Source organism: Podarcis bocagei, assembly GCF_964188305.1.
Source record: "Podarcis bocagei genome assembly, chromosome: 11".
NCBI classification, from domain to species: Eukaryota; Metazoa; Chordata; class Lepidosauria; order Squamata; family Lacertidae; genus Podarcis; species Podarcis bocagei.
Genome location: NC_138136.1, coordinates 11,903,720 through 11,919,650, shown reverse-complemented (window position 1 = coordinate 11,919,650; position 15,931 = coordinate 11,903,720). Strand labels below are relative to the sequence as shown.

At 43.3% G+C, this 15,931-nt stretch overlaps 1 protein-coding gene across 3 annotated transcripts in view; it reads left to right on the top strand.

Annotated features, from left to right (window-relative positions):
• The window catches only part of SHC3 (SHC adaptor protein 3), a 55,121-nt gene that overhangs the window by 11,673 nt on the left and 27,517 nt on the right, over positions 1-15,931 (top strand). For all 3 annotated transcript variants that reach the window (XM_081213710.1, XM_081213711.1, XM_081213709.1), the window contains 3 exons: positions 11,334-11,404; positions 12,983-13,046; positions 15,746-15,865. In XM_081213710.1, coding sequence (XP_081069836.1) covers positions 11,334-11,404; positions 12,983-13,046; positions 15,746-15,865 — 255 coding nt within the window. The remainder of the gene's footprint in view (positions 1-11,333; positions 11,405-12,982; positions 13,047-15,745; positions 15,866-15,931) is intronic.

Here is a 15,931-nt window from a genome sequence, read left to right as displayed (position 1 = left end):
CAGAAAATTGTCCACCCCACATCGCCGGAAACTGCTACTGCAAAAACAAATAGCAACCTCTGTGTGTGACCAGGCAGAATAATTTAATACAATTGCGCCTATAATTCTTTCCATTCACCCCCAATGTTTCCTCTTGCTGTTTGTGATTAGATTGTAAGCTGCTTGAAGCAGAGAGGTGTGTCTTTCTGAAAACAACAACACGATACGTGTTACTTTGTAAAGCAGTTTATAGACTGATGATGCAGTTTAAATCATTGTTGCTGTTCCTTTTGCTAAGGATTTACAGAAATGATAGCTGGGTGATCCTCCATCCAATTTCAGGGAATTTCCAGCATCTCCAATAGCCCCTGCACCTCGTTCCATAGGGCTCAGAAGGCTTCCCCACTCTCAAGGCTTTTCAAGGCTTTGCAAAGAGGGATGGGAATAGTTGTTCCTGCAAACCATTTACATGTCGCTTCTACACAGATGGTTTTGCAGATTGTCTCTTTGGTTAATTCTTGCTACAGTTCTCATAAGGTAGGTCAGTTGGTTCAAGTCTACCCCCAACTTCCTTAAGTAACCTAGACATGAGATCCAAACTACTGTACTTTGAACTGATGCACAAATGAATATTGCGCGGGCTTACATCTCTCTTCCCTCGTCTCTTTTACATCTCAACCATTGTCCAATAGTTGCTATTATGGTTTTGCTATCACTTATTTATAGTGCATTCTTAAGAAGTGTTTGAAGTGCAGTGCTACACGTTACCGCCTCAGACATCGATCAGGCAATTAATTGCAAACAGTTTTTGTGCTATTTAAAGGAGAGCCTAAAATAACACACACTGACTCATAGCCACGCAGTAGAATTCAAAAATCTGTCCTGGTTTCTGAGGGATCTATGCACAGCGTATAAAACAATGCATCCTGGTGTTTCTGTATGGGAACTTGGTTTTTTCCCCTCTTGGTATTATCTTGTGATAGCTGAAGTACAATATTTAAGTACAAATTTGTTTCATTTTTTATATAAAAAACTCCACATCCGTTTCTGCTGCAGCGTTCAGTAAAACCATTTCCTTTCTCTGCTGGGCTAGTCAAATCAGTTCTGGTATCCCTTCCTTTAGCTTTGGCTGTTACAGCAATAATTCTTTACTACGCATATTGCTTTTTGCATTTTTTTCTCTTGGGCCTGTTCTTGATTCGCTCCTCCAAGGCTTCATCCTGTCCAAGGCTGCCCTGTGATTCCAAGGCTGGATACGGATTTGACGTGGCATCAGTGCTGGGCTGGGCTCTTGAGCCGCCGGACTGTGCTCCCTGGAGCAGCGATCCGAGCAATGACCCAATTAGTTAAAAGCTATATTTATTTAAAAGAACCAAACAGACAAAGGGTTGATCACAAGCATTGCAAAATGCCAACAAAAAAGAAAAAAGCTCTAATGCACTGGGGGAGGCAGGGAATCAAAATGTGTGCACTGTGGGGATTGATTTTTTTAAAGAAGTCATTTCTGGAATTGAACTCATCCATTAAAGAGTACCATTTGTCCTCCCAGCCCAGTTTACCACTAGCATTGCCCCTAAACGTCCTTGATAAGCAACAGAGGGGAAATCGTTGCATCAACGTTTGCTGTTCTGAAATGGCTTCTGATGCCATGCAACAAAATCCGATAGGGTTCTGCCAATGGGTTACCTCTTTACTGGGCACCTGTTTTAAAGAGTTGGCAGGATGTTGGTGTAACTGCATCAGAGCAGGAACAAGGTGTCAGTAACAGATCCAATGATAAACTAGGAGCTGTCATATTGGGTCCATGGTGAGACCGTTGTGACTGGTCCTATGTAGATGTTTCAGTGGCAGAACGATGTTCATAGCTTTGGGACTCAGCTGGCAAGTTGATGTAATTAGACGACCTCACAGGAGAAGAGTAAAAGCATATACAGTGGTACCTCAGGTTACATACGCTTCAGGTTACAGACGCTTCAGGTTACAGACTCCGCTAACCCAGAAATACTACCTTGGGTTACAAACTTTGCCCCAGGATGAGAACCGAAATTGGCATCTCAGGTTAAGAATGGTTTCGGGTTAAGAACAGACCTCCGGAACGAATTAAGTTTGTAACCCGAGGTACCATTGTAGTTTAAGCTATAAGACATTCTTACTTGATTTTCTGCCTCCCTTCTTCACGTTTTTCATCCTCTCATTCCTATTCAATAATATATATGTATTTTCCACGTGAGTCAATTGTCTCAATATTTGTACGTAATCCTCTTTCCAGTACTTATTTGTTTCTTTTGTCTTACTTTATACAGTGGACGCTCGGGTTGCGAATGTGATCCGTGCGGGAGGCACGTTCGCAACCCGCAATGTTCGCAACCCGCAGTGCCACATCTGCGCACACGCGGGTTGCGACTTGGCGCTTATGTGCAAAGCATGATTTAGTGCTTCTGTGCATGTGCGACCACCGAAACCCGGAAGTAACCCGTTCCGGTACTTCTGGGTTTTGGTGGGTCCGCAACCCAAAAAAATGCAACCTAAAGCATCTGTAACCCGAGGTATGACTGTATCTGTTTTTGGTTTGTTTGTTTTTACATTGTATCACAGTACCGAAAACCCTAATATAAATAATTACAAAAAGAACAGTAGACAAAAAATTAATCTAATCTGAAAACATTTCAATGCTGTGTCATTTGATTGTAGCAGTTGCTGTTTTTCTGAGTTGACACTACAGCCAAAGCACAACATTCTTGTTGGCTTTTGAACAGTAAAGTACATAACAATAAACAATTGCTATTCCGTTTTCCAGTTTAATGGGGATTTATGGAGGGAAATTTCTGCTGGATGGTGCTTTATGTTTTTAGAATTTTCCATCCCATCTCTTTTGCTTCCTCCCTTTCTTTTTAAATCCAGGACAGGGCACATATTCAAGTACAGTCTATAATGAGAAATGGCCATTAGAGAGGTATTGATTCATTAGAACAATTTCCAGATGGGAAGCCATGCCAGTTTGTTGCAGCAATGACAACAGTCTTTTGGCACCTTAAAGGCTGACAAATTTATTATGGCATAAGTCTGCACGAGCCAGAGTCCACTCCATCTGATGAATTGGACTCCAGTCCACAAAAAGTTACACCATATTATATACTGTATATATATGGGCTTTTAAGGTGCCACAAAAATCTTCATTGTTTTGTTTCTTCCTTTGCTCCCTCTTTCCTGAGATATTATAGTACTGAACACTATATTAATATTACTTTAATACTGTTAAAGGTAAAGGTACCCCTGACCGTTAGGTCCTGTTGCGGACGACTCTGGGGTTGCGCTCTCATCTCGCTTTACTGGACGAGGGAGCCGGCGTTTGTCCGCAGACAGCTTCTGGGTCATGTGGCCAGCATGACTAAGCCACTTCTGGCGAACCAGAGCAGCGCATGGAAACGCTGTTTACTTTCCCGCTGGATGTACCTATTTATCTACTTGCACTTTGATGTGCCTTCGAACTGTTAGGTGGGCAGGAGCAGGGACCGAGCAACGGGAGCTCACCCCGTCGCGGGGATTTGAACCGCCGACCTTCTGATCGGCAAGCCCTAGGCTCTGTGGTTTAGACCACAGTGCCCGCCACGTTAAGAACAATATTAAATACTGAATTTCTACAATTGCACCCTTGCACCTATCGTATACACCTTCCGATGTGTTTTATGTAGGAACAGAATAATCATTGTTTATTAGTACTTCAGAGAGTGTTAATAGCGTCCAAAGGAGGCCTGATTCAGGTTGCTTAGTTTTAACCTTTTCCCCTGCAAAATTTCCTATAATAACCTCTGCTCCTGCCTCAGCTGTTATTTGCCACATTGAACAAAACATATGACACATATTTGTGTCCTCTCTGCTGCTTCTGGGGCAAATAGCAGCTTTAGGGGAGCACTTTGTTTGGAAAAAAACAGTGGATGGAAGGGATAGTTTAACCCTCCTCTCCCACCTCCACAGTCCCAAGCCTACTCAGACATGTAATTCTGTTTTTTTATGTTTACTTAAAAAAACTGTTGGTTTTATTTAAATGCTGAGTGTTACTAAGTCTTGCTGTTTTTGGTCTTATAGCTATTTAATGTGAACCCACACCTCACTCTTGTTTCTCAGTAGTTTCCAGACGTCCCCGTTTCCTGGGGACAGTCCCCATATTTACAAATCAGTCCCCTGACAAAATCCATCTATTTAGTAGGAAGTTGAAAAGTGTCTCCTGATTCATTGAAAAAAAATCTGGTAACCTTACAGAAGCCACCTTTAGGCTTGCAACCCTGTCTGTGCTCACTGTCTGAGTTCACTATTAGAAGGAGTGATGTATACACTAACACAATATGTTCGTGCAATAACACATATTACATTGATTAACTTGTGCCATGGAGTTTGATGTATTATAGTGAGCGCTATCTATGGCTCAGGAAATGAACAAATATAAACTTTAATGTGCCAACCTTGCCTTTCTTATTATCTGTCTGAATTGATTTGCTAAAATTTAGCAGCTCATAGCGAGCCTCCCAGTTTTCATTTCAAGAATTGCTTTTGGCCAAAACATTTACCCCCGTAACCTAAAGGACAGTATTTGTTTTGTTCAAGTATTCTCGGCTCGTTTAAAATGAGGTGGCAAAGAAACCGTGAGCTTAATGTGCATCTTGCTTCTGAAAATTGAATTGAGCTCCTGTTGCTCGGTCCCTGCTCCTGCCAACCTAGCAGTTCGAAAGCACGTCAAAGTGCAAGTACAGTGGTGCCCCGCAAGACGAATGCCTCGCAAGACGAAAAACTCGCTAGACGAAAGAGTTTTCCGTTTTTTGAGTCGTTCCGCAAGACGAATTTCCCTATGGGCTTGCTTCGCAAGACGAAACGTCTTGTGAGTTCTTGCGAGTTTGTTTCCTTTTTCTTAAAGCCACTAAGCCGTTAATAGCCGCTAAGCCGCTAATAGCCGTGCTTCGCAAGACAAAAAAACCGCAAGACGAAGAGACTCGCGGAACGGATTAATTTCGTCTTGCGAGGCACCACTGTAGGTAAATAGGTACCACTCCGGCGGGAAGGTAAACGGCGTTTCCGTGCGCTGCTCTGGTTCGCCAGAAGCAGCTTAGTCGTGCTGGCCACATGACCCGGAAGCTGTGCGCCGGCTCCCTTGGCCAATAAAGTGAGATGAGCGCCGCAACCCCATAGTTGGTCACGACTGGACCTAATGGTCAGGGGTCCCTTTACCTTTACCTAATGGCAGTGGACACAGTCTATGGGTGTTTTTAGACACTCTCTGTTTTGCGGTAGAATTCAATCACATACAGTACCAGCAAATTCCAGCTGATCAGGAGGTATTATGCAACAAACCCACCTCCTAAGAAGATTAGGTTTTTGGCGATAAGGTAAGTGATGGGAAAATGCACTGGAAAATGTCGGATAACACTTGCTCTCTGACTTCTCTGCAAACAAATCATCATAAATGCACAATAAATACTTCACTTCACCCTCCTTCCAGTTAAATCAGAACAAACGCTCGATAAACAGGTCATCTAGACCATTTGCTCTTTCTTCTCTGAAGATGAAGAGGGCTTCCATAGGGGGGCTTAATTGGAGATATTGCAAATAAGTTATTGGCAGCATATTTTTTTAAATTTTTTTTTACTGAATCTCCAGCTTGGAAGGGTGAATCCAGATTAAACAGGAAAAGGTGGAATTTGGGCTGGCATTTTGAAGTCAATGGCATCATATGGACATTGCAAAAACATGCATTCCTGATGAACACTAATCCTGCAAGGAAACCTGTAGGACTTCCCACTTCATTTTATTATTATTAATTTATTTATGATTTTCAGTTTTATACATCTCAATAATTTTACTATCATTTCAAAACTCAGCTTCCTTCCCCCTCTCTCTGCGGTTCCTTAAATTTGTTTTTTATATTTTCTGCATATTCCAAATTGACTTAAGTTACTCATTTTTTCATCTGCTTTAATTATATACTCTTATAAAACTGCAGGTTTTATAACTGCCAATGTTCTTATCTATTTACAGTTTATTTGTAGATATTCCGTAAACCATTTCCATTCTTTTATAAAAAGTTTGTTATCTTGATTTCTTATTTTTCCGGTACGTTTCGCCATTTCTGCATATTTCATAAGTTCTTCTGTCCCTTCTTCTTCTTTCTACTTTTGGGCAAGTAACATTCTACAGCGACTACAGAGGACTTCCCATTTCAGCTTAGTAAATCAATAAGTCAAGGAGTTAGGGTTGCCTCTGGCAATCCTATCAGAACAAGACTGCTCAGTGTGACCTAGGAAGTTCACAGTATATGCTGAGAACGCTCTTAGTAGAAGAAGGGCAAGAAGGCAACTAAATTTCTCCCCTCCACAGAGCTACGAAACTGGTGAGAAGCTGCAAGGAGGATCCAAGGTGGATGTGGATTTGAGACTTTTTACTGCAGAGCTCTTGGTTTTATATTTCTTAAATGGCAGATTAATAGTAGTTTCCTTTACAAAGCAAATGCATAGCCCACCAGCTATTCTGTTAACTATTAAAGGAATTTAATGCCTTTCTCTTGTTCGTCATCCACGCCCTCCTGAGATTGAAGAATTAGATTAAATTGCAGCCTTAAATCTCTATGTCTGCTTGTCATTCTCCAGTGCTCAAATCTCACCCATTAGAACGTAATTCAGATATGGGAACTGCATATTAAGAGATCTTCTTTCACACATGAATATATCTGAAAACACACATATTCATATCTTTCCCTCATGTGCAATTAACACCCTGGATATTTCTTTTAATGAAGCCATTTTTGTGTTATCACATTGCTGTACAAGTAATCAGTTCAACATGAATAAATCTTGGCAAGTTTTCGAAGGAAGGCTCCTCTTTTCCAGCGAAAACTATTACAATGCGACGCAGAGACAGATTGTATGCAGACAGCCATGAATTCAAATCTCCCTAAGTAAGAAATTTCTAATTTTGCAGGCCTATTTTTAGAATAGTTAATAGAGGGCTGGCTGTCAACCAGCGTTTTCAGGGATTTTCTGCGCCAGGATTAAATGCAGATGACTTTGCTGCTCGCATCATCAAAATGTATACCTCTGACCAGACGTTGCGTAGAATCTCGAGGGTACAGGGTATTGCATTTTTGTTCATGAAATATTTCTAAGGTCACATTGCAGCACCTTTATTTTTTATACTTCATTTAAACTACCATTTCAGCATCTGCTGGGTGGGTGATAGGGACCGGGGGACTCTTAGCAGAGGTTATAAGGGTAATATTTAAGATTAATTGCAGGGGGGGAAATGGCTGAGTCCTGTTTCTCTTTGCTGGCCTTCCAGCAGTTGTAATTTATGCAATGTCAGGTGGCTGTCCCTTTCTTTTATATCGTTGCGATTTGAGACCCCCCAGCACACCCCAAAAATGAAACACAGTGACACAGGATTTTAGTTTAAGTTATTGGGCAAAATTTAGGCCACAACTTTATTGAATACAAAATGTGAGTGGTATTGCCTTAGGCATTGGAATCATCCAAACTGGTGTATCAGATTCCCACCTGCATCACGGGGAATCTGATAAAAGGGTGAAGAGCAACGTCCAGCCACTTTTGATTGATGGGGTCTGTGTGGAGAGGGTAACAACGTTCAGATTTTTGGGCATTGAATTACAAGAGGATCTGTCCTGGAGTGTCAACACAAGGGGGCTTGTGAAGAAGGCGCAGCAGAGACTGTACTTTTTGAGAATACTAAGGAAAAACCATCTTCCGCAGAAACTGCTGCTTGCCTTCTATCACTGTGCCATTGAGAGCGTGCTCACTTATGGCTTATGTGTGTGGTACGGAAGCTGTACTACCCAGGACAGGATGGGGTTGTGCAGGGTTGTTAAGGCAGCAGAGAGCATTGTTGGCTGCCCACTTTCCACCTTAGAGCAGATTTATGCCACAAGGTGCCATAGGAAGGCACTGGACATAGTAAAAGATCCATCGCATCCTGGTCACTGTCTCTTCGAGCTCTTGCCGTCGGGACGGAGATACAGGACGATGAAGACAAGAACGAGCTGTCTTAAGAACAGCTTCTTCTCCAGAGCGATCTCGGCCCTGAATGGGAAGCCCGGACTTTGAAAGTCATCTAATCTCCCTTGCTGTATTATACTGTATTGTTTAATTAGTGTTTTTATGGAGCAGTCAAGTAATTTCGTTGTCCCCGAAGGGGGCAATGACAATAAAGATATTATTATTATTATTATTAAACACTGCCAGAGGGAGCACCGCCAGAGGGTCCAGACTGGCGCTCACTCCTGGTGCCCCCGTGGGGTCCTGGTATGGCCCTAGCCCCTTAGGCCAACCCCTAGATTCCTTTAAAGGAATTCCCTTGAGCTTGGAGGGGCAGGTGAAAGCCTCCCCTCCCCACACATTGCTGATCCAATGCCTAACCGCCAAACCTTACAAAGTTGTGGCGATTGCTACTGTGGTAGGTGAAAACCAAATGGCCCTGCCAATTTGCCAGATGGAAAAATTCCTACCAGGCCCCCATTGCAAAACAGGCGGCCAACAAGTCCATAGCAAGGCCAGATGGACCTAAATAAAGGGTGGGTGGGTGGGTGGTCCACTGCACAAAGGCAAAGAGAACCAGCAAACAATGCGTAGGGCTTAAATATTGTTTCACAGTCACCCCACAAGCCAAGGGTCCAAGTGACCATGAAACGACCAACCGGAGTGGAGCATGGCATAGCCCTGGCCACGCCGGGAGGTGGGGGGGGGGTGCTTAGAGATCCGATGGCAACGCGCTCCCTCCTTTAAGAGGAATTGATATCTCATCCACATTGGTGGGTGATTGATTAGGGGTTGCAACTCCCAGTTCATATGCCTGATCTGCCCAGCTCCTGCTGCAAATTTATCTGGCCTCCAAGGACCAAACAATTTTGGCGACAGCAGCTAAAAACAGGGTGGAAGTGAATGGGTGGGACTTAAGTAGACACTGCGCTGGCTGGGCAGAATCTGGTGCTCTTCCTGATCATTGAGTCAATTGTCTGATGTGTGCAGAGAGGGCGATCCTCCTTCTTCCCAAATGGATCAGCCGAAGAGGGAGGACTGTGTGTGTGTGTGTGTTCTCTGTGTGTTTGTGCATGCAAGAATGTGTGTGAGAGAGTTGGGTGGGCTCACCCCTGCATTACACTACCTCCCGTGTAGATCTGCTGCGTAGCATTTTACAGGGCTGAGCGGTGAAGGGCGTGTTTAGAGAGTTCAAAACTCCGACTCCGTGTGATGGAGGTAGATCTGTGTTCTCCTCATACGGCAGGATCTGCTGTTGAATTTCTACAGCAAAAGGTCAAGGGGGATGCTGATTCTCCATGATTGCTTCTAAGTGCCCAGAAGGTAGTGCTTTCCTCACTGACTTCTTGGTGCCACAGTGAAATATACTTGGAGTCCTGTAGTGATTTCATGCTCTTTATTGCAGCTTGTAAAACAGTGATTGAATTGCCCCCCCCAAACCTTAGGCTTTTATATACAGTGGTACCTCAGGTTACTTACGCTTCAGGTTACAGACTCTGCTAACCCAGAAATATTAGTTCAGGTTAAGAACTTTGCTTCAGGCGGTGCGGCGGCAGCAGCAGGAGGCCCCATTAGCTAAAGTGGTGCTTCAGGTTAAGAACGGTTTCAGGTTAAGAACGGACCTCCGGAACAAATTAAGTACTTAACCCGAGGTACCACTGTACATTATTTACACAATGAGTTCCGTCTGATTGGCTGATTCTGCTTCCCTCCTGGAGCCTGATTGGTCTTTTCCTGCAGGCCAATCAGTTGTTGCATTCTAGGATCCTACTTGCCTATTATTCTGGGATCCAGGCTTAGTACATAACACACAGTGAACTTGGAGGAGAGAGAAGCTGCGAGGAGGGAAGTTGCAGAGGGGTGTTGAGCTCCTCACTTCTGTACCTCCTCTGCTTTAACAATCCAATTCCCAGCTCTCTACTTAATTGAGTTCTTCCTTAACCAGATTTGGGTGAATGTGCACACACTCATTATTTACAGTCTGAGCCTAATGCAGGCATAGCGTGTGAAAAGTGTTTAGATCCACTGCATCGACAGCTTTCAGTAGGGCTGGTGTCCACCCTCAGTTACTTTTCATTGAGTATCTGCTGTAAAGTTGGAAATGAACCCTGAAGGAAAGTGAGGAATCCTAGGACTCCTTAGGAACCTAGAACAGCGTGGAGTGAGCCAGAGGTTTCTAGCATGTCTTATGCAAACAGCAAAATAACAGTTCCATAGTCTCACTGGGTTAAAGCTGACCAAAAGTCCAGAGGTAGCATTATTATCAATTTACCATAGGGTGGAAGATTTGCAGGCTATGAAGGACTTGCTCACAAATTTATTGACAGCCATGCAAATTATTATAGCCAGGAAGTGGAAGGGGCAAGCAGAATATAAAATGGAAGAATGGTATAAAGAGGTGTGGGATATAACTACAAATGATAAATTAACATGTGCCATTAAGGTAAGATGGGGAATATGCAGGAGAAATGATTTTGAGGAGATATGGAAGGTGTTTGAAGAATTTGTACACTGCAAGAGATATGGAATTTTTGGAAGGTAGGATAGTTACAATGGAATGGTCTTGGTGGTGGGGTGCACATTTTTATTCTTATTTATTTAGGATTATTTCATTGTCCAAAAAACAAAAAGCACAACACTAAAAAAATTAAAGAACAGTTCCATTGTCAAAAGCTGTTCCTTTTGAAAACGACACCCCTGCACAAATAAATTGATCCAGTTGCTCACTCTTCTTCACCCCTCCAAAGAGATGTTTTGCTTTTTGTAAATCACGCAACTTGATCTCACTGTGTCAAGTGGGGAAGGGCCTGGCTTGTCCATTAACAGCCATGCATCCATGTAAGAATCTGGTGGGTGGGAACAGTTTCTGCATCAATAAAGGGCTGTGATTTTCTTCCCTTCTATTATTGTTGTTGTCGTTGTTAAATTTTAATATTGTTCATTTTGTGTGGACTATTATACTATAAAGGTAAAGGGTAAAGGGACCCCTGACCATTAGGTCCGGTCGTGACTGACTCTGGAGTTGCGGCGCTCATCTCACTTTATTGGCCGAGGAAGCCAGCGTACAGCTTCCGGGTCATACTGTACTTTTATTTGTTTTATCAGTTTGAGTGGGGACTCTTGTTTGGTGAAAATGAGACATACAGTATAAGAACATGCATAAATAAAGCTACATAAATTCCTATGCGTGCCCCATTCTCCATCTGTTTGTGTGCACTTGTGGGAGGAAATGATTTGTGCTTTTATTTTGCATTTTAAAATGCCTGTTATAAATTCCTTTCCCACTTATGCTTATTTACCATTTTCTTCTCCTTCCTGCAGTACTTGGGATGTATAGAGGTCTTGCGTTCCATGAGATCCCTTGACTTCAATACTAGAACACAGATTACAAGGTAATATGAGGTGATGTACTGCAAACACTTTTGAACTACCTTGCATAAGCACGTACCATCTGAAGAAGAACAAAAGCAGAAAAGAATATGTGTGTTTCTTTTCCTTATTCACACCTGAATAAAAGCAGAGCATTCCTGTGGGATGGGTAGGGGGCTGCCTCTTACGGTTCTACCACCTGAGGTAGCTGCTTCACTCTGCGTCAACTGTGGGTTAGCTCTGAATACCGTATTTTTCAAACCATAACACTCACTTTTTTCCTCCTAGAAAGTAAGGGGAAATGTCTGTGCATGTTATGGAGGGAATGCCTACAGGTGGCGGGGGGATCTGCTGCAGTCGTGAGCAGAGGATCCATGGTTCCCCTTCCTTCCCTCCTCCGTTGCTCGCTTTGAAACAGCAAAGCGGGAGAAGAGCCACTGAGTGGGGAGGAGAGAGGGACAGAGAGACTGCTTGCTTTAAAGGAGCAAAGCAGGAGAGTAGAGGAGCCTTCTCCCCTTATACCCCTCTTCTGCATTATTAGCAGCATCCTTCTCCACACACCCCACGCGTGCTCCTTGTCCCTTGAGTGCTTTTCCTTCCCTCCCCACTTAAAACATGGTTACAAAGCACGGATCCACATGGATCCGCAGGATTTTTGCATTGGGCTACTCCAAACTCACTGTCAGATCACATGTCTGTGGCCATAGCATGAACCACAAAAATCATACATCCACTCTTTCCTTTAGAATATTTTTTTTTCTTGTTTTCCTCCTCTAAAAACTACGTGCGTGTTATGGTCGAGTGTGTGTTATAGAGCGAAAAAAAACGGTATGCTAAAACTTCACAATTCCCTAAGAAAATTAGCAAGATTGGTTGCCCTGCTTTTCTTACTTTTAGCATACTCGATACAGCCTGTGAGACCATCAAATAGTATAATATTTCAAATGCTAACTTTGGTTTGCTATGAGCATCAGAGTGCTTTAGTCCATATGCAGACATTTCAGTAGATCATACTTGAATGTCACCATGAGAAACCAAACTGTATGCTTCTGGGAAGAATGGCAGATGCAACTAATAGACTATATGGAGTTGGCGGAAATGACTGGCAGAATCCGAGACCAGGGAGAAGAGTCGGTGGAAGAAGATTGGAGGAAATTTAAAATTTATTTGCAGAAACACTGTAAAATTTTTGAATGCTGATGACATTGAAATGAATTGAAGGGGTTCTAGCAACAAGGTAAAATGTAAGAGGGGATTAATAATAGATAAACTAATAGGACATGAATTTGCTGAACAAATTTTAAAAAGGGATACAAAAATGGGAGACGTGAGGAAGTCAGGAAAATAAGTTAACTAAAGATGAGAAATTAAGAAAGAGGGAATTTTTGTTTTCTTTTATATGTGTTTTTTCTTTTTCTCTTTTTTGCGGTTTGTATTTTGTACTTTTGTATTTTTGTGTTTTGTACCTTTTTTGCTTTTGTATTTTTCTAAACTTTTTCATTGATAAAACCTAATAAAATATTATATAAAAAACAAACAAACTGTATGCTTCTGGCACCATGAAACCATTTGCTACCCAATGTTCTTTTCTGTCTCTCCAGGGAAGCGATCAGCCTTGTTTGCGATGCTGTGCCGGCAGCCAAAGGAGCCTTTAAAAAAAGAAAGGTATTTGCCTTGTGTCTTTTTGTCAACGTGATCATATTCTCTCATCTTGGGAGCAAATGGGATGCGACATTAAGTCCATGTATGCATTTTACACTTACAGTTTTTGTCCTTTGAATTGCTGCCATGGGAGGAACTGAGCAGTATTATGCCCATGGAAAAGGCAGTTAATCCTTTACCTGTGTACCAAAATCACAACACACATGCACATACAAATACTGGCGCTCCTATTGGGGTCAACAGAGATTCTTCCACTGGTACTTCCCTAAATAACGTATTTGAGTGAGATGTTTCGCTGATACCATGCATTAACAGTGGGTAGCGGGGAGCTACTGGGGGCGACTGCTCTGGGTGCAGAATTTTTTGTGGGAATGTTCAGTGTGGCAGGAGAGGATATATTGTTTATTAATATCTTTCCTAACTTGCACTAGCAAGTTCCTTCATGTAGCAGAGTTACATTCCCCTTTCTTACATGCACAGAAGATAGCTTGTAGCAGGCTCGTGTGAGTCTCTCACTATTACAGTGGTACCTCCGGTTACATACGGTTCAGGTTACATACGCTTCAGGTTACAGACTCCACTAACCCAGAAATAGTACCTTGGGTTAAGAACTTTGCTTCAGGATGAGAACAGAAATCGTGCTCTGGTGGCGCGGCAGCAGCGGGAGGCCCCATTAGCTAAAGTGGTGCTTCAGGTTAAGAACAGTTTCAGGTTAAGAACAGACCTCCGGAACGAATTAAGTACTTAACCTGAGGTACCACTGTATACAGTTCAGTCTGACTCAGATTGAATTGTAAATTCCTGGTAAATTCCCTTTAATCCCTCTTAAAAGAATAAAGACACAGCAATCTTATTAAAAGTCAATAAAAGAATTTACTCACATCAGTTCACAGTTGGATTCCTGAAGGCAGACTTAGTTACAAACATGTACATGTGGATCTTCCCCACATGGTGGTAATCCCAGTGCTTCTGCAAACTGGCAGCTAGCAGAGCATTCCTAGCTGAGAAGCTGGTCGAACGAAGAAGGAAGTGAAAGAGAGAGAGAGAGTGCTGCATGACTCGTCCTTTTGTTACCTGGACAGGTAAGGTCATGCCCACCTCTAGTCACATGCAAGGGAAGGATGCTCCAGCCCAGGAGGAATAGGAAGTTTCAACTGGCTGGACCCAGGGGCATATGAAGGCAGGGGTGAAGGTGGGGCGGTGTGTCCCAGGTGCCACCCTGGGGCGGGGGCCAAGATAGCCCACTGCCTCCCCCCCCCCAGCTGTCGAGTGGCCGAGAGCAATCGGCGTCCATACAGGCTGCCATGTGTGCGCAGCCTGTGCATGTGCAGCCCATATGGGCGCTGTGCATGCGCGCCCTGCCCCAGGTGCAGGAGAAGCTTCCTCCACCACTGGCTGAACCAACATTCCCTTGCAGGTCCACTCTAGGAAAACAAGGTATGTTGTATTTTCAGCCAGTGTGCCTGTTAATACAGTGGTACCTCGGGTTAAGTATTTAATTCGTTCCGGAGGTCCATTCTTAACCTGAAACTGTTCTTAACCTGAAGCACCTCTTTAGCTAATGGGGCCTCCCACTGCCGCCACGCCATCGGAGCACGATTTCTGTTCTCATCCTGAAGCATAGTTCTTAACCCGAGATATGATTTCTGGGTTAGCGGAGTCTGTAACCTGAAGCGTATGTAACCCAAGGTACACTGTACTTGTCTAACAGCATTTTTCCTGAATGAAATAAAACAACACTTTCCTCCACGCTTGCAAACCTTAAAGGAAGGGCTTGTGTCCCCAAATTGTCCCAACTGTGTGGAGAATCCACACAAATGGTTTATTACTCAACTCTGTGAGTTAGATGGAGTGATTTAAAGTGGCTTTCGTGAGCAGATATAATTGCAAATATTTCAGCATTTCTATAGTTAATAGATTTAGTTTTCTGCTGTTACGGGAAAGCTTCTCTACTGACACTTGTCATGACTTTGAGGTAATTCGACGTCGCTCCACATGTTCATCTCATGCCTCTTGGTTCTTTTTATCTATTTATTACATTTGTTTCATATGCAATCCATTCTCCCAAGGATCTCAGAATGGTGTACAGTGGTATCTCGGGTTACAGATGCTTCAGGTTACAGACTCCGCTAACCCAGAAATAGTACCTCAGGTTAAGAACTTTGCTTCAAGATGAGAACAGAAATTGTGTGGCGGCGGCAGCAGGCGTCCCCATTAGCTAAAGTGGTGCTTCAGGTTAAGAACAGTTTCAGGTTAAGAACGGACCACCAGAACGAATTAAGTTCTTAACCCGAGGTACCACTGTACATGGTTCCTCACTCCCATTTCATCCTCAGAACAACCCTGTGAGGTAGGGTAGGCCGGGAGATGGTGACTGAAGCAAGGTTATCCAGTAGGGTTTTTAGGGGAATTTGAATCCAGGTCTCCCTGGTATGACACCAACCACTTTAGATCACTATATTTCCCTTATCTATATAGAAACAACCTGTATTTTCTCTCTCTCCTCGTAGCACTGTCCCTTCCTTGTGAATCGACACGCGACTTCTTTCTTACTAACTTCGGATAAAAGCAGCCGCAGAACGTTGATTAAAATGTCACACTCTTGACGAATAAACCCCAGAGGCTCCCCGTTTATGCAGCGTGGAGTCAGGTGTCACCAGATGCTCCTAGAGTACTGAGATGTGTGATTTTTGCTTTCACAGCCGCCGAGTAAAGCCCTCTCTAGTATCTTGGGGAAGAGCAACCTTCAGTTTGCGGGAATGAGCATTACTCTGAATATCTCTACCACCAGCTTAAACCTGATGACGCCTGATTCCAGACAGGTCTGTATGCTCTAATTCCTGCTTGCTGCTTTGAACAGTTCCATGGCGCTTGTTCCTTGCTACCTG